The 19,160-nt window shown below is 42.1% G+C and overlaps 1 protein-coding gene across 3 annotated transcripts in view; it reads left to right on the plus strand.

Moving 5' to 3' along the window:
• Positions 1-15,955, plus strand: part of PRMT7 (protein arginine methyltransferase 7) — a 62,506-nt gene extending 46,551 nt beyond the window's left edge. For all 3 annotated transcript variants that reach the window (XM_073659307.1, XM_073659305.1, XM_073659306.1), the window contains 4 exons: positions 6,711-6,785; positions 9,944-10,104; positions 12,439-12,535; positions 15,067-15,955. In XM_073659307.1, the coding sequence (XP_073515408.1) occupies positions 6,711-6,785; positions 9,944-10,104; positions 12,439-12,535; positions 15,067-15,231 (498 nt within the window). In that variant the 3' untranslated portion in view covers positions 15,232-15,955. The remainder of the gene's footprint in view (positions 1-6,710; positions 6,786-9,943; positions 10,105-12,438; positions 12,536-15,066) is intronic.
• The last annotated feature ends 3,205 nt before the right edge of the window (positions 15,956-19,160 follow it).

Here is a 19,160-nt window from a genome sequence, read left to right on the forward strand (position 1 = left end):
CCCCCATACCCCACGTAGGCAGAGTCTGTAGCACACTCCCCTTCCACCCCCCGTAGGCAGAGTCTGTAGTATAATCCCCCCACATAGGCAGAGTCTGTAGCATACTCACCCCCCCCCCCCATACCCCACGTAGGCAGAGTCTGTAGCACACTCCCCTTCCACCCCCCGTAGGCAGAGTCTGTAGTATAATCCCCCCACGTAGGCAGAGTCTGTAGCATACTCACCCCCCCCCCCCCCCATACCCCACGTAGGCAGAGTCTGTAGCACACTCCCCTTCCACCCCCCGTAGGCAGAGTCTGTAGTATAATCCCCCCACATAGGCAGAGTCTGTAGCATACTCACCCCCCCCCCCCCCATACCCCACGTAGGCAGAGTCTGTAGCACACTCCCCTTCCACCCCCCGTAGGCAGAGTCTGTAGTATAATCCCCCCACGTAGGCAGACTCTGTAGCATACTCACCCCCCCCCCCATACCCCACGTAGGCAGAGTCTGTAGCACACTCCCCTTCCACCCCCCGTAGGCAGAGTCTGTAGTATAATCCCCCCACATAGGCAGAGTCTGTAGCATACTCACCCCCCCCCCCCCATACCCCACGTAGGCAGAGTCTGTAGCACACTCCCCTTCCACCCCCCGTAGGCAGAGTCTGTAGTATAATCCCCCCACGTAGGCAGAGTCTGTAGCATACTCACCCCCCCCCCCCCATACCCCACGTAGGCAGAGTCTGTAGCACACTCCCCTTCCACCCCCCGTAGGCAGAGTCTGTAGTATAATCCCCCCCACGTAGGCAGAGTCTGTAGTATAATCCCCCCACATAGGCAGAGTCTGTAGCATACTCACCCCCCCCCATACCCCACGTAGGCAGAGTCTGTAGCATACTCACCCCCCCCCCATACCCCACGTAGGCAGAGTCTGTAGCACACTCCCCTTCCACCCCCCGTAGGCAGAGTCTGTAGTATAATCCCCCCCACGTAGGCAGAGTCTGTAGCATACTCACCCCCCCCCCATACCCCACGTAGGCAGAGTCTGTAGCACACTCCCCTTCCACCCCCCGTAGGCAGAGTCTGTAGTATAATCCCCCCCACGTAGGCAGAGTCTGTAGTATAATCCCCCCCTGCTCTTCCCCAGTTAACGTTACACTAGTGTAGCTCCGGGTGGGCCTCATCAGAGCTCCGAGGCCACCCCCCCCGGTAGCTATGCTACTGCATAGACTACATTAAAGTTGAGTATGCAGAGAAACATAAAAGCCTGTAAATGCAAAACAGTGCAATTTGTTTTATTAAAGCCCTATTACAAAAATTACTTTTAGCCCAAAATACATGTATTTAAGTAAAAAAAAAAAATGACCCCCAAAGGTGGACAACCCTGAAAGAAAGTCATGTTATACATCACCTATGATAGAAAAGGCATGTCACAAAGAATGTTATTTCTTATGGGCTTAAGAATTTACGCGCAGGTTGTTTTATCCACCTGCCTATCCTTCCTGCTGCCGACCTCTGCCAGCTCAGAGCGCTCACAGACCGCTCCTGCCTGCGATTCTGCGGCTTCCAGTGACTTCACTTTGATTGACAGCTGGCTCTTTGCTGCCTAACTGTAGGGAGCCGGCTGAAATCAGCGCGATGTCGGCAGTCACACCCTATGACAGGACTGCCCGGAAGAGCTGCTTTATTGCAGAATCACCGGCATGAGCGGTCTGTGACCGTTCTGATCCAGCGTCGGGCAGAAGAAGCAGGTAGTTAGCAGCCGCTTGCCTGTCAGTTATTAGCCTCATGAGAAAAAATGAAATAGTCCCGGATAACCCCTTTAATTAGTACAGTGTTTTATGCCTGCCTGTCAGTGTTTTCCTGACAGGCCATGGGCCACTGGACCGTGAGTAAACGGTTCCATATTGGCAGACCAGAAGGCCATCGTTAGGCATCAAGGTGCCACAGCAAACCTTGGGCAGCCTGCTATCAAGTTGTGAAGGAGGGAGTGGGAAGACTGGCTGACAGAGGGAGCTCTCTCCTTCTGTCTCACTGTTTAGATGTAGTGGTTGCTAACTATCTCCATTATACTGTATATTACAGCTGGTTCCACCTGGGGATGATGTGGGCTCAGTGCACACCAGCGGAGACTCTGATACCTGTAGACCCTGCTGCCTCCAGACAGTGATTCATCCAGCCATTAGCTTAATAATTCCTCTTCCTTTGAATGCCTGGCATCACATGTAAGGTCCAGTTAGACAGGAGGATCCTGAGAACGGTTGTCCCTAATAATTGGTTCATGTAAACAGGTCAGCAATCACCTGACTAACGAGCAAAGTGTTTGTTGTCAGTTCCTATGATTTTTAAGATTTATCATCATTCTTGTCAGCTCATCAAATGTGTCCTTAGTCTGAAAAAGGAGAAATTGTCTTCATGTTCACTCTACTGCGTGTACAAGGTCCTGTGCACACTACAGTCATATCAAAGGAAACAAGCTAGCAGGGACTCCTCACTTTAAGGAGTTTTTCAGGTGTAGAAACACATGGACCTTATTTGAGAGACAACGCCACCCGTGTCTACAGGTTGTATGCGGTATTGCAGTTCCTCCCCATTCACTTCAGGGAAGTAGAGCTGCAATACCAGACAAAACCTGTAGACAGGGGTGGTGCTGTTTTTTGTAAGAAAGCAGCAATGTTTGACTAATCCTGTACAATGTCTTTAAGCACGTGGAGGAACTTGGACTGCTGTATTCGGCTTAGCGATGCTGGGCTGCAAGATACAGATGCTGCCAGCTAGTTGTTTGAGCTTTTCATCATTTGTTTTAATTTGTAAACAAGCATTAACTTGGATAATGTATATGGGGCCACTATGTGTGATGATGCTGAGTCCACCGTGCGTGATGATGCTGAGTCCACCGTGCGTGATGATGCTGAGTCCACCGTGCGTGATGATGCTGAGTCCACCGTGCGTGATGATGCTGAGTCCACCGTGCGTGATGATGCTGAGTCCACCGTGCGTGATGATGCTGAGTCCACCGTGCGTGATGATGCTGAGTCCACCGTGCGTGATGATGCTGAGTCCACCGTGCGTGATGATGCTGAGTCCACCGTGCGTGATGATGCTGAGTCCACCGTGCGTGATGATGCGGACGGGCAGTGAGTGTTAGTATCAGCCAGAATCCTCCTTATTTTGCCTTCTGTAAATGCGTCTAAGGCCACGGCCCCACTATCAGTATTTGATCAGTATTCGGTCAGTATTTTTCTCAGGAGTGGGAGCCAAAACCAGGTGAGGAACAATCAGAGAAAAGGTATAATAGAAACAAGTCACCAATTCTGCATTTATCACCCACTCCTGGTTTTGGCTCCCACTCCTGAGAAAAAATACTGACCAAATACTGATAGTGGGGCCATGGCCTAACAAGCACCATCACGGCACCACCTTCACAGCATGTGTAATTATCACTGAACCATGTTTATGCAATTCCATTCCTGGCATATTTCATTATTAGTGAGGTTCTGTTTCCCATTATCTATTGATGTCTCTTCAGGTAAATCCCTCTCTAACACCTCCTGGAAATTAGTTGTAGACAGGATTGGGTAACAAATGGGCTTTTAAAATTTTAAAATTGGTAGAACAGATGGTGTCTCCCCCATTCTGCCTGGTCTGACCTCTCCGATACTGGAGCTGAGGCATTACTGGTGGAGTTGGTGCCAGTAGATCTGCTGGAAGTAAATGCTCCTTCTCCAGCAGAATGTCTTTCTCCATAAGATGGTGCCATACACTTCAGCACATATAAGACTGCTTGTGATATTCTGAAAGAATTGTGTCTTTGTTCTGTTCAGTTTAATGGCCATTGTCCTGTGCGGAGCTGTGGCTCCTGCTATCTTATGCCTTGTGATTGCATGGTTTATCTTGTCTTTTCATGATTCGGTCCCTGTGAATTGGAATGCATCACATGTCTTCAATGGCCGGGACCCCCGCCTATTAGCCGGTCCGCCTGCATGGTCGCCTGTACCTTCAGAATGTATTGTGCTTCTGCCATGTTTCCGGAGCCCTGATATCACAGCTCTATCCTCTGACACTTTGCCTTCGATATGTCATGTAGCCATTTCCCCAGTCACAACTGAGGAACAAACGTGTGAAAAAGAGCGAATGTCACCGGTGTGTCAGAGAGTCGCCCTGCAGTGGGTTGCAGGAGATCTTAACGTTTGGCATTGCAGACAGCTCCTTAGATAAGAGGTTGTCTTTAGGACCGAGCGGCTACCTCTCTCTTGTTAATTAGCTTTCTGGCCTGGGTGTATATACACTGTGTTCCAAATTATTATGCAAATAATATTTTCTCAGATTTTCCCAAATTACCTATAAGAATTGCAGTCATTGTAATTTTCCAGTCAAATAACTATTAGAGTACAATTGAAAGGTTTTTGTACAAACTTCCTATGATAACAGTATATTTTTAAAAAAATAAAACACTCAAACTGCACTCAAAATGCATGTTCCAAATTATTATGCACAGCAGAGTTTTCAACCTTTTCATTTTAATAAAGAACAAAAAAATTGTCATTTTTGAAATCATAAGCATTAGCAGGTTATTACAAACTGAAATCAAACAGTTTTCCACTCAAAACTTTATTCTAGGTGATGTTACATTTGCACATAGGACCCCTTGTTGGAAAGGAGCTTCTGAACTCTCTCGTCCAATGAATTTGTCAGGTTTTGGATGGTTTCTGCTTTAATTGTTTTGCATGAGGACAGAATACCCTCCGAGAGCTGTTGCTTAGATGTGAACTGCCTCCCGCCATCATAGACACTCCTTTTGATGATGCTCCAGAGGTTCTCAATGAGGTTGAGGTCAGGGGAGCATGGGGGCCACATCATAAGTTTGTCCCCTTTTATGCCCACAGCAGCCAGAGATGCAGATGTGTTATGTGCAGCATGAGACGGGGCATTATCATGCATGAAATGATCTCGATGGTCCAGATGGGATGGATGGATGGAGTGGAGGATGGCTGGTTGATGGACACCCCATGCAAACACGGCTACGGCGCCAACAAGGAGGAGGTGGAGTAATGTTTTGGGCTGGAATCATGGGGAGAGAGATTGTCGGCCCTTTTAGGATCCCTGAAGGGGTAAAGATGAACTCCATAATGTATGTTGAGTTTCTCAAACAGCACTTCCTGCCATGGTTCAAGAAGAAGAACCGTGCATTCCGCAGCAAGATCATTTTCATGCATGATAATGCCCCATCTCATGGTCCAGAGGAGAGGATATGGGTTTCAGCGTCAGAGGTGAACGCTCCCAGATTGGTTTGTTCATTCCACACCTCTATTCCTGAGAAACCCGGTCCTGAGTGTCCGGAGACCACTCGTTGGAGGGGGGTACTGTCACGGGTGTGTCAGACTTGACACAGTCGCCCTGCAGTGGGTTGCAGGAGATCTCTACGTTTGGCATTGCAGACAGCTCCTTAGATAAGAGGCTGTCTTTAGGACCGAGCGGCTACCTCTCCCTTGTTAATTAGCTTTCTGGCCTGGGTGTATATATACCTAGTGTATCTGAGAGGGAATTGCCGGTTATACTCATTTCTACTTGTGAAGCTTAGCAGGAGCAGTACTTCGTACTCTCTGAGCTTGAGGCTGTGTGCTTATTTGGAGTTTATCTAAAGCTAAGTCGTTTTCCACTTGTTTTGTCTACCCTTGTTGTCTAAAGAGTTTAGCAGTGGTTGACTAGTGCTCATTTCCTCCCATCCCTAGCCGTAAGCCATACGCCAGGGAGAGTAAGGTGAGGCACACGTGCGGCGATTGCTGAAGAAGCAATATAGGGATGATAGTTGAGACAGGGTGACGCCATATCAGACTAGGAGGTCTTCACTTCCCCCTCTCCCTAGTGTCTGGGCTTCCTTTCCCTTTTCCCTCTGTGTTGCACTGTCTTTCCCACACCTAGCGTGACAGCGACATTGGTTCATACTTTACCTCAATAATAAATGTGTTATTAAATGTATCATTAAATCATTATTAAATCAGGTTATGTCTAGATGTTTAATAGCACTTGTGGTGAAAGGTTGTTCAGATTTGGGAAATCATGGCTGTTCGCTTCCAAAAAATGGGGACACACAATTTTTGTGTAGTTTTGCAGCTCGGTTCACTTCAAAGATGCAGAGCTTCAATGGCAGACACAGCCCCATGGTCAGGTATCTCACTATTCCTGGAAGAAAGAAGCCATGTTTTTCTAGTTCTGGACAACTCTTGAAAGGGTTAAGTCCCCCATACACATTAGTTTAATGTTGGCTGAGCCCACCAATGCCAAAAGTGAGATGTATATGTGGAGAAGGGACAATTGGTTGTCGGGGAAGGTAAGGAACCAGCATGCCAGACTTCAGACTGCCAGTCCTTTCGTTCTCCCTGAGATAAGAGGCCTTCAGAGATGTCCAGTGGAGGATCTCTTATAGAGAGCTCAGGAGCCCTGTGTATGGGACAGTCAGACGATACAGGTGCGGGCAGAACGATCGTCTGACGGCCATGTAATGTGTATAGGGGCTTAACCCCAAGAAATGCAAGTTAATCCAATCCTATGGATAGAGGATAAGTTACTGATCGCTGGAAGTCTGACCTGGAACCTTCATGCAGTAAATGCAGCTGATGTCTTCAGATCAGTATTATTGACATTACAGACAGCAGCATTGATAATATTTATTTACAGAACTGTTTGACATTATTCTCTAATTTATTTTTTTTATACTTGTTGCTGCTCTAGGACCTTTGGAGGATCAGAAGTCCATGTGGAAATTGTGAAGGATTTGACGTCAGTATTATGGATAAAATGATAAAGGTGTGACATTTTCTATACTAATGTGTGTTCTTCCACACAGCTCCATCTGATCTAATGTTCTAAACAGTCAATCTCCAAGTCACTTTATAGTCCTACCCCAAGGTGCCGGCCCGAGTAGCGTCCTTCACCCTAACTCGAGCCTCCTTCTCCCTAACTCGCTGTCCATACAGTTATAATCCATCGGTACCAGTTAAGATGGATAACAAGATGTTGGAGTGGGCCTTTGCTCATACTCTTTTTTTTTTTTTCCTGTCAAACTACATGACGGCTTAAAGGGAACGATCATCAGAAAATAACCTATTATTTAAATCAGGTTTTTGCATCGCATGCTTTTTTTTTTTATATATATATATATATATATATATATATATATATATATATATATATATATATATATATATATATATATATATATATATATATATATATATATATATACACACAAACATGGTCAAAATTATTGGTACCCCTCGTTTAAGGAAAGAAAAACCCACAATGGTCACAGAAATAACTTGAATCTGACAAAAGTAATAATAAATTAAAAATCTATGAAAATGAACAAATGAAAGTCAGACATTGCTTTTCAACCCTGCTTCCACTGAATTTTTAAAAAAATTAAGCTCATGAAATAGGCCTGGACAGAAATGATGGTTCTTCTTAACTTAATATTTTGTTGAACAACCTTTTGAGGCAATCAAACGATTCCTGTCAATGAGACTTCTGCACCTCTCGACAGGTATTTTGGCCACTGCTCATGAGCAAACTGCTCCAGTTGTCTCGTGTTTGAAGGTTGCCTTTTCCAGACGGCATGTTTCAGCTTTTTCCAAAGATGCTCAATAGGATTTAGGTCAGGGCTCATAGAAGGCCACTTCAGAATAGTCCAATGGTTTCCTCTTAGCCATTCTTGAGTGTTTTTAGCTGTGTGTTTTGGGTCATTATCCTGTTGCAAGTCCCATGACCTGTGACTGAGACCAAGCTTTCTGACACTGGGCAGCACATTTCTCTCTAGAATCCCTTGATAGTCTTGAGATTTCATTGTACCCTGCACAGATTCAAGACACCCTGTGCCAGATGCAGCAAAGCTGCCCCAGAACATAGGAGCCTCCTCCATGTTTCACAGTAGGGACAGTGTTCTCTTCTTGATATGCTTCATTTTTCTGTCTGTGAACATAGAGCTGATGTGCCTTGCCAAAAACTTCCATTTTTGTCTCATCTGTCCATAGGACATTCTCCCAGAAGCTTTGTGGCTTGTCAACATGTAGTTTGGCAAATTCCAGTCTGGCTTTTTTATGATTTTTTTTTCCAACAATGATGTTCTCCTTGGTCGCTTCCCATGAAGTTCACTTTGGATCAAACAACGACGGATGGTGCGATCTGACACTGATGTTCCTTGAGCTTGAAGTTCACCTTTAATCTCTTTAGAAGTTTTCCTGGGATATTTTGTTACCATTCGTATTATCCGTCTCTTTGATTTGTCATCAATTTTCCTCCTGCGGCCACGTCAAGGGAGGTTGGCTACAGTCCCATGGATCTTAAATTTCTGAATAATATGTGCAACTGTAGTCACATGAATATCAAGCTGCTTGAAGATGGTCTTATAACCTTTACCTTTGCTTGTCTATAATTTTCTTTCTAATCTCCTGAGACAACTCTTTCCTTTGCTTCCTCTGGTCCATGTTGAGTGTGGTACACACCATGTCACCAAACAGCACAGTGAGTATCTGTAGCCATATATACAAGCCCACTGACTGATTACAAGATTGTAGACACCAGTGATGCTAATTAGTGGACACAACTTGATTTAACATGTCCCTTCTGTCACATTATTTTTAGGGGTACCATCATTTCTGTCCAGGCTTATTTCATGAGTTTAATTTTTTCAAAAATTCAGTGGAAGCAGAAAAGCAATGTCTGACTTTCATTTGTTCATTTTCATAGATTTTTAATTTATTATTACTTTTGTCAGATTCAAGTTATTTCTGTGACCATTGTGGGTTTTTCTTTCATTAAACGAGGGGTACCAACAATTTTGACCGTGTGTAAATCTTGCAAACTTGGCCAACAGGACCTTTTTAGACTTTAACTTTCAGTTATTTCAGGAAAAACACTTATACATTAGCCAGAATAGTCAGACCCCCTATCCCATCTTTTGTATTGAAGTGTCATTGCGAAGGGAGGAGGAGGTTAGCTGTGACATTGCCTACTGTGATTGGTGAATCCTGGGTTATCAGCTGTGTATAGGGATATTACCTGTCATTGTAATCCTGCCTCTGATGATAACTCATCCTGAAAGGTTATGAAGTATGAAAAAATCCCCAATGGCCAATTTGAAAATTGCAAGATTACTAATTTTTATTTTTTATTTTTTAATGAACACTGTGATGTGAAAATAAGAGTACATTTTTTAAAAAAAAATACATGTACCACAAAACCCAGTGATATCTCTATGAGCTTACATGGCATATGGAAAATGGATATGTTAATATCATATAGTAGTAGCAGCCTGGTGGCTCAGTGGTTAGCACTGTAGCCTTGCAGCACTGGGGTCCTGGGTTTAAATCCCACCAAGGACAACATCTGCAAGGAGTTTGTATGTTCTCTCCGTGTTTGTGTGGGTTTCCTCCGGGTACTCTGGTTTCCTCCCACACTCCAAAGACATACTGATAGGGACTTTACATTGTGACCCCCAATGGGGACAGTGATGATGTCTGTAAAGCAGTGCAGAATATGATAGCGCTATATAAGCAAGGCATAATAAATATTAATATTATTGGAAATCTTTACATCTAAGTGGCAACACTGTTATTTGTAATTCTTCCCTCGTATGTAGCTGTCAGCCCTTAAAATTCTCCAACCCTCATCATTTTTTGCCTTCAGATGCAATATGGCAGTAAGAAGTAATATGATAAATGGGTGGTGTATGGGCCACACGGACCTTATATGTATAGCAATGCTAAGCACTAGAAAACCTCCAACAGAGCCAAGTGCAGAATTCAGAAAAGTACTGGGGGCGACATGTAAATGAGTTTTATAATGCTGCTGTGATTTAGGTAGTATATACATTTTAGGCAATAATCCATACAATGATCAATGAATTGTTGATGTTAGTAATTTGTTGTATCACACTTGTATTATATATATTTTTTCCTTGTCTTCAGAAATCCTTGGATTTTCGTGAATCTCAGGAAGCCGAGCCTCATCCTCTTTGGGAATACCCATGCAGAGCCCTATCTGATCCCACAAAGGTTATAACATTTGACTTCCAAAATAAAGTCCCTACTGAAGATATGAAAGCAGAAGGTTATCTGAACCTTACAAGGTGAGTGCGGTAAGATGTGCAGAGAATCGCTGTGTGTCATTACTAGCTGCTTCGCTACATGTTGTAAATCCAAACTGTGGTATGAAAGCTCTATTTTTTTACACTTCTTAATATTGAAATTGCAACACCAAGAAGGAAAAGTCATGGACTTATGGAAATCACAGGATGGATAGACATGTTACTGATGTGTAAATGATGGAAAAATGGAAACAACGCTTTCAATACATCTCAATTAATTTGGTGAAGAGTATGATCACCATGCACAGAAATCCTGCACTTACACCTCTCAGCTGCTTTCAGTGAGGTTATTAATCATTGTCTGAGGAATATTGGGCAAATCATGAAGATCCACTGCTGGCAGCTCACTTTGCAATTGCTGACTAAGGACATCTTAGATGTGCTCAATTGGGGACAAGTCTGTGGATGCTGCAGGCCATGACGGCACATTTAGGCCACATAAGGCTGCTCACAGTAACACGAGCAATATGCCGCTTGGCGTTGTCATGTTGAAAAACAGTTCCTGAGAAGCTTTGGAGAAATGGCCGTACAACTAGTTCCACAACCAAACCAAGCTGTTAATGTACCTGGAATGAAGACTAGAGGGGTCCTGCTACTGTACATTATGCCACACCATGATCCATCAGTGGGACCAGTGTGATGTTCCCTCGTGAAAGCCTCTTGATGGTGTCGTGTACATGGTCTCCTAACCAATCTCCGGCTATTGTTGTGTCCTAGATAAAAATGTGACTCATCAGTAGACCTCTTTTCCAGCCTCCATTGCCATCTTGCTCTGTACCTCGATAATCTTTTAGAGAAACAACAAAAAATTACTTAGAATTAATTAATCAGTAAATCAAAGTACATGAAAAGTTATTAAACTTTAATTAAGAGATGGAGAAATTTAGTAATGGTAGCACTAAGTTGAAAATTAATGTCACCTTAAATTACAGTCGAGAGATAAAAACCTCCGAGACAACCACCAAAGTCAGAGATTGTCTCCAGTAAGATGCCTTTTCCAGGAAGAGATGGAGAAAGCAACTTCCATTTATCATAAAATGAAGACCAAGATGTATCTGTACTTCTAGGCTCTTGCTGTAGAGTTTCTGACCGTAATACTGCAGGGTAATAATATTCATATTTACCAGCAGCTGATGCCCTGCCATGGCTTCTTTTATTTTTCTCCTCTAGGAATAGTGGAAGAAAAAAGTCAGCTACTATCTGCTTACATTACATGCAGGGTTTACAGCTGATCCAACTAATTCATGTAGTGAAAGTGGATGTATGTGGAGCAATTTATATTCTTTCATTTTTTCTAACTAGTGCTCCTCTGCAGTTTAGAGTCCCAAACAAGGAGGCCGTAGAATGCCCACCATGTCTGCCAATGCCCACCATGTCTGCCAATGTTCATAATCTAGAAATCCATGCTTTCAACTAATGGATTTTATCAATAGTCAACAGATGGAAATCTTTAATCCACCTAGGTGTAATTTTCTTTTAGAAATCACAGACTTGGCCCTATCTTGGATCTCCTCATACCTAATAGACAGGACATTCAGCATCTCCCACTCACACACCACCTCCTCATCTCGCTCCCTATCTGTCAGTGTCCCCCAAGGTTCAGTTCTTGGACCACTGCTCTTCTCCATCTACATTTTCAGCCTTGGACAGCTCATAGAGTCCCATGGCTTTCAGTATCACCTCCTCTTTGTCAATCCCTTCACTGGCTCCCCATTGCCCAGAGACTCCAGTTCAAAACTCTAACCATGGCATACAAAGCCATCCCCAACCTGTCTCCTCCATATGTCTGTGACCTAGTCTCCTGGTACATACCTACGCGCAACCTCCGATCCTCACAAGATCTCCTTCTCTACTCCCCTCTTATCTCCTCTTCCCACAATCGCATACAAGATTTCTCCCGTGCATCCCCCTACTCTGGAACTCTCTACCCCACCATATTAGACTTTCGCCTATCATCGAAACCTTCAAAAGGAACCTGAAGACCCACCTCTTCCGACAAGCCTACAACCTGCAGTAACCACCGCTCCACCATACCGCTGCACGACCTGCTCTACCCTCACCTACTGTATCCTCACCCATCCCTTGTAGATTTTGAGTCCTCGAGGGCAGAGTCCTCTCTCCTCCTGTACCAGTCATTGTCGCGTTTTTGTTTAAGATTATTGTACTTGCTGTTTGCTATGTATACCCCCTTTCTCACATGTAAAGGGCCTTGGAATAAATGGCACTATAATAATAAGTAATAATAAAATGTTGAGGTGATGTCATGGATGCCTCTACTGGGCACTTCATCCAATTGTCTAACCTGCTTTCTTCCAGGTCAGGTGTTTGTCATGGTGTAGTGCTGTGGATGTCCTACCAGCTCACACAGAACAGTTCTATCAGCACTGGACTGCTGGAAGTGTCTGATGAGACAGTGAGTAAATAATAGTTCCTTGTTATTGACTCCTAAATCCCATTGACCTCAGTGTAAAAATAATGTCTGCGGTATAACATAGAAAGTATGTATTTTATGAGGAAGTATAGGAATTTTGTTGCATCACATGATTGTTTGGCTGACTGCTGTTTGGCCCTCTCCTCCTATACGCGGGACTCCTCATCTCATTCTCTATGAGAGCCGCTGTCACAATGGTCACAAATCTCCACTGATCAAAGGGATTCCAACCACCGGATCCTTATGTTTCAGGACACTCTCATACACATTAGGTGGATCCTGCTGAAATCTGCAGTTTCAGCAAACTTTTGTCTAACACATAAGGGGGCCTGAAGAACTATTCTGCCTTTACCACTTCTTTGAAAAACTGACATTTGCTTCTAGCTTACAAAAGGGACTGAGTTCAGATTTAGGCTGGGGTTACAGGGCGACCAAAGTTTGCTAGGTGTCTCTGCTACATTGAAACGCAGTGCAAGTGAATGGGGTCTCCTTGCTATCTCAAGGGTACTACGACCGCGACAAGAAAAGTTGCAAGAAATATGTCAAACTTTTTGCAACTTGCTTGTTGCAGTATGTTCGCTGTCACAATGCGTCGCCATTCACTTGTATTGTGCTCCAATGACACAGCGACACCTGGCAATCTTTGGTCGCCCTGTGACCCCAGCCTAAAAGACGTTATAGTGAATAATTTATTAGATTAATTAGATCCAACTGTCTAGACTTTTTTTCTGCTCGTTTGGGTGGTGCTGCAGATTCTCCTTGAAAGCATATACCTTATAGAAGATACCTTATTAGGTGCATATACCTTACAGAAGATACATTATTACGTGCATATACCTTATAGAAGATACCTTATTAGGTGCATGTACCTTACAGAAGATACTTTATTAGGTGCATATACCGTATAGAAAATACATTATTAGGTGCATGTACGTCATAGAAGATACCTTATTAGGTGCATATACCTTAAAGAAGATACCTTATTAGGTGCATATACCGTATAGAAGATACCTTATTAGGTGCATGTACCTTACAGAAGATACATTATTAGGTGCATATACCTTATAGAAGATACCTTATTAGGTGCATATTCCTTACAGAAGATACATTATTAGATGCATATACCTTATAGAAGATACCTTATTAGGTGCATGTACCTTACAGAAGATACCTTATTAGGTGCATGTATCTCATAGAAGATACTTTATTAGGTGCATATACCATATAGAAAATACCTTATTAGGTGCATATACCTCATAGAAGATACCTTATTAGGTGCATATACCTCATAGAAGATACCTTATTAGGTGCATGTACCTCATAGAAGATACCTTATTAGGTGCATGTACCTTATAGAAATTACCTTATTAGGTGCATGTACCTTATAGAAATTACCTTATTAGGTGCATATACCTCATAGAAGATACCTTATTAGATGCTGTGGTAGATCGCTCACTCAGCTGCACACAGAGGTAGACATAGGTACGCTACCTCTTTAAATTTCTTGTTGGTTTATTACCTTATTAGGTGCATATACCTTAAAGAAGATACCTTATTAGGTGCATATACCGTATAGAAGATACCTTATTAGGTGCATGTACCTTACAAAAGATACCTTATTAGGTGCATGTATCTTATAGAAGATACCTTATTAGGTGCATATACCATATAGAAAATACCTTATTAGGTGCATATACCTCATAGAAGATACCTTATTAGGTGCATATACCGTATAGAAGATACCTTATTAGGTGCATGTACCTTACAAAAGATACCTTATTAGGTGCATGTATCTTATAGAAGATACCTTATTAGGTGCATATACCATATAGAAAATACCTTATTAGGTGCATATACCTCATAGAAGATACCTTATTAGGTGCATATACCATATAGAAAATACCTTATTAGGTGCATATACCTCATAGAAGATACCTTATTAGGTGCATATACCTCATAGAAGATACCTTATTAGGTGCATGTACCATATAGAAAATACCTTATTAGGTGCATATACCTCATAGAAGATACCTTATTAGGTGCATATACCTCATAGAAGATACTTTATTAGGTGCATATACCTCATAGAAGATACCTTATTAGGTGCATGTACCTTATAGAAATTACCTTATTAGGTGCATGTACCTTATAGAAATTACCTTATTAGGTGCATATACCTCATAGAAGATACCTTATTAGATGCTGTGGTAGATCGCTCACTCAGCTGCACACAGAGGTAGACATAGGTACGCTACCTCTTTAAATTTCTTGTTGGTTTATTACCTTGTAGAAAATACCTTATTAAGTGCATGTACCTTTTAGATTATACGTTACTACCTTATTTTATTTACGGAAATTGCTGTAGCGTGCCATACAGTTACTCAACTTTCCATATCGCTGTCTAAAAAGTGTCTCAAAATTAAATTATTTTGGATTTCTTTTCTAGTTTTCTAACCTTGTTCTGAAAAGGAATATTAATAAGGAATTGTCTCCTGTTCCTTTCTGTATTACAGGGCCGCTGTCAGTGGTATCCACACAGCAAGCAAGCAGTTTACTTTTTCAGCTCTCTCTGGAACCTGGGACCGGCCGCGACAGACAGCCAGAGCGCGGTCACTTACCAGTTGACATTTAAGCCACAGCTGGGAGACGTCCGCATGAGTTTCATCCCTCAGAGTTAGCATTCAGGGTCTCCGTGAGAGTGCTGTGCCCTGCAGGGTCCATGATTACTGTGTTTGGTCTCAGTCACACCTGTAGCTGTTTTTTTTAGTACAAGTTATTTAACTTCTGTGTTTTAAAGAATACCTAACTGTGTCTATGGCTGATTTATGAGACAGTGGACAGCCACACATAAATCATTTTACTAACTTATTAGTATTAGTATTAAAAATGGTCATGACAGTCACTAATTACAGTGTAAAGTACTCCACTTTCTAAAAAAAACCTCAGGTCTAATCTACATGTTGAGCAGGATCCACAACACTCCACACCCCGCTTTTACTCTCAACGCGTGAGATCACGCGTGTCATCACAAGATCTTGTACTTTCAAGTAAAACAGCGCTGTTACATTACTTTTAGTTAAAAGTGGGAGATCTCATGATAAGACTTTTACATTATGTTGCCCTTTGACAGTAAGGCGACCATGGATGGCTGTGGGATCCAGCTCAGTATTAGGACTTCGGGCTCAACTTTTGCTAGAAAGTCAGGTCCTTTACTCTGTAAGTGGGGACTGTTCTGGGCGTTTTTTCCTATGTGATTTAGTAAAATCACCTTTCTGCAGCTGGCAACTGTTTTCTCAGATATAAAGGGCAGCCGCAGACAGGTGATGGGTACTATTTAAGTAGGGAACCATGTTTGTACAATATTTGAATTTGTCTCCTCTAAAGTAAAACATATTTATATCCCTTCTGGTGTGATATTAGTCTTTAGTATATACCTCAATTCTGGTTTTAGGGCATTTTTTCTTCCTAATGGGTTTGCAAACATTTTCTACTTTTGAGGATGTTTCACATCAGCGTATAATTCAGGAGGAAAGAGGAAAAAGATGGGGGCAGATATGTTCTTGGTGCTGCGATGTAGAAGACCAGCCTATTCACAAGATGAGACGTTTAATGGCACTACTCGTTTCAGGTACTGTTGTCCCCTTCATCAGGTACATACAAATTAGAAACATTCCCAGCCATGGCATGAACAGTAATTTCAAAAAACATTTTATACATTAACCATCATAGGAAGCCGAAAAGAATCCCATTGAGGAAGCAGCTATAACATACAAGTTTTACCCCCAAAATATAAATATATATGAAAAATAAATATATATGATGAGTAAGAGGGTAACAATGTTTTGAACTTTTGATTTTCGGGCTCCATATCTCACCATTCACTACTGCTTTGAACGTGAGACTGCCATCGTTTTATAGACAATCATCTTGGCTATCACATACATAAATTTGACTTGAAATTATTTTTAATATGATTAGTTATGCAGATTCTTGTCATGTCACTGTATTGTTACTGTTTTGATCCTGGTGGGGGAAAAATCTTTTTCTTCCTGTATATTACAAATTACAACCTGTTCTCACATTCCCTAATAGTTCAGTGTGTTAGGTTGATTTCCAGGAGCAGCCATGAAGATTTCCCAAGAAAAGAGAAACACCATCATCCAGCTCATTGATAGTGATCTCTCGGCCAAGAAAATTGCCAAACTGTATCATGTGAGTACCATGACTGTTGGAGAAATATGAAATGAAGTCTGTCCATCCATTCAGAAGCCAAGAGGTGGACGTCCAGGCAAAATATCAGAGTCAGCAAGTCGGCTCATCACAAGGTCCATCGGTTCTGGCGCGACAAACATGGCAGTGAAGGTGGGTCGTATGCTTCATAATAGTGAGATCACACATGTCCATGCAAGCGTCATGTGACGCATGTTACACAAGTCTGGAATATTGGCTCGAAAAAAGGTGAAGAAGCCTCGAGTTCAATATCGTCATAAGAATCGTCGGCTCAGGTTTGCTAAACAGTATGAAAAATGGACAATAGAAGATTGGGAACTGGTGATTTGGAGCAATGAAATGAAAGTCACTAGACTAGGCTCTAATGGGTCCAAATGGGTCTGGAAGAAACAAGAGAAAAAGGGGCTAAGAGATCGGGAAATTGAAGGAACTTTCAGTGGAGGAAGCCTGATGATATATTGTTGTTTCACAGCCAAAGGCATTGGATAGTTGACCGGGATCGATGGTGGTCTCAATGCTGAGCTATATGTGAGTATCCTACAAGACGAGTTACTTCATACACTCGAGTACTATGCGTATGAAAAGGAAGACCTAGTGTTCCAGCAGGTCACCGAGATTGGCGAAGAAATAGTTCAATGACAATGAAGTAGAGGTGCTGGACTGGTCCCGCAATCCCCAGACCTCAACGCAATGGAACACTTGTGGGTAGAGTTGAAGAAAAATCTCCATACATACCCAAGTGATGGGACCAGTATGCACCAAGTTTGGGAATGTGTAGAAGAGACGTGTTATCAGATTTCAGTCGAGACATGCTTGAATCTGATCAAGAGCATGCCCAGAAGGATAAATGCAGTGTTGAAAGCCAAAGGTGGATTTACCAAAATACTAACAAAATAATAAAGATTAAAATGTAGATTTTTAGGAGTAAAATAGTAACAATGCAGCGACATGACAAGAAGCTGCAGAACTAATCATATGCTAAATAGTTGCAAGTCTAATTTATGAATGAGATAGCCAAGATTATTTTCTGCAAAATGATGGTAGTCTCATGTTCAAAGCTATAGAATATGGTGAGATATGGAGCCTGAAAGTCAAATGTTTAAAACATTGTTACCCTTTTGCTCATCAGTGTATATAGCGTAAAAGTTATATGTAAAAATGATGTACACACTAAGCATAGATAAATAAAAATTCTAATATTAGTGAAATGAATAATTATAAACAATAATAATTAAGAATAATTTTTATTTTATTCCTTACACTAAGATTTTTTTAAATTTATTTTAAATATTTATTTTTCATACATGTATATATTTTTGGGGATTCATTTCTGCTTCCTGTGATGGTTAATGTATAGCATATTTTTTAAATTACTGTTTATATCACGGCTATAAAAGGCTGTGAGTGTATGCACCTGATTAAGGGAACAGACCGTCCCTGATACCTACACAGAAGAGGAAACATTAAAAACAATAAGCGAGGTTGTACTGCAGTAAACACAGGTTATTATGCATACAGATATTATGTCAGTCCAAAATATATTTGAGTGTCGCCTATTTCTTACTAATGACCCATATGGAGAAAATACATTACATTTTATGCATATCATATACTTCAGATAGAAATGTCTCCACCTAGTGGCCAAAAAGAGTACATACTGCAACAACTAGGTAGATTTATTTATTATATACAGTACAGACCAAAAGTTTGGACACACCTTCTCATTTAAAGATTTTCTGTATTTTCATTACTTTGAAAATTGTACATTCACACTGAAGGCATCAAAACTATGAATTAACACATGTGGAATTATAAACTTAACAAAAAAGTGTGAAACAACTGAAAATATGTCTTATATTCTAGGTTCTTCAAAGTAGCCACATTTTGCTTAGATGACTGCTTTGCACACTCTTGGCATTCTCTTGATGAGCTTCAAGAGGTAGTCACCGGAAATGGTCTTCCAACAATCCTGAAGGAGTTCCCAGAGATGCTTAGCACTTGTTGGCCCTTTTGCCTTCACTCTGCGGTCCAGCTCACCCCAAACCATCTCGATTGGGTTCAGGTCTGGTGACTGTGGAGGCCAGGTCATCTGGTGTAGCACCCTATCACTCTCCTGCTTGGTCAAATAGCCCTTACACAGCCTGGAGGTGTGTGTGGGGGTCATTGTCCTGTTGAAAAATAAATGATGGTCCAACTAAACGCAAACCGGATGGAATAGCATGCCACTGCAAGATGCTGTGTTAGCCATGCTGATTCAGTATGCCTTCAATTTTGAATAAATCCCCAACAGTGTCACCAGCAAAGCACCCCCACACCATCACACCTCCTCCTCCATGCTTCCCGGTGGGAACCAGGCATGTAGAGTCCATCGTTCATC

This window comes from Phyllobates terribilis, unplaced genomic scaffold (genome assembly GCF_046119375.1).
Source record: "Phyllobates terribilis strain yellow unplaced genomic scaffold, ASM4611937v1 Scaffold_13__5_contigs__length_258822181, whole genome shotgun sequence".
NCBI classification, from domain to species: domain Eukaryota; kingdom Metazoa; phylum Chordata; class Amphibia; order Anura; family Dendrobatidae; genus Phyllobates; species Phyllobates terribilis.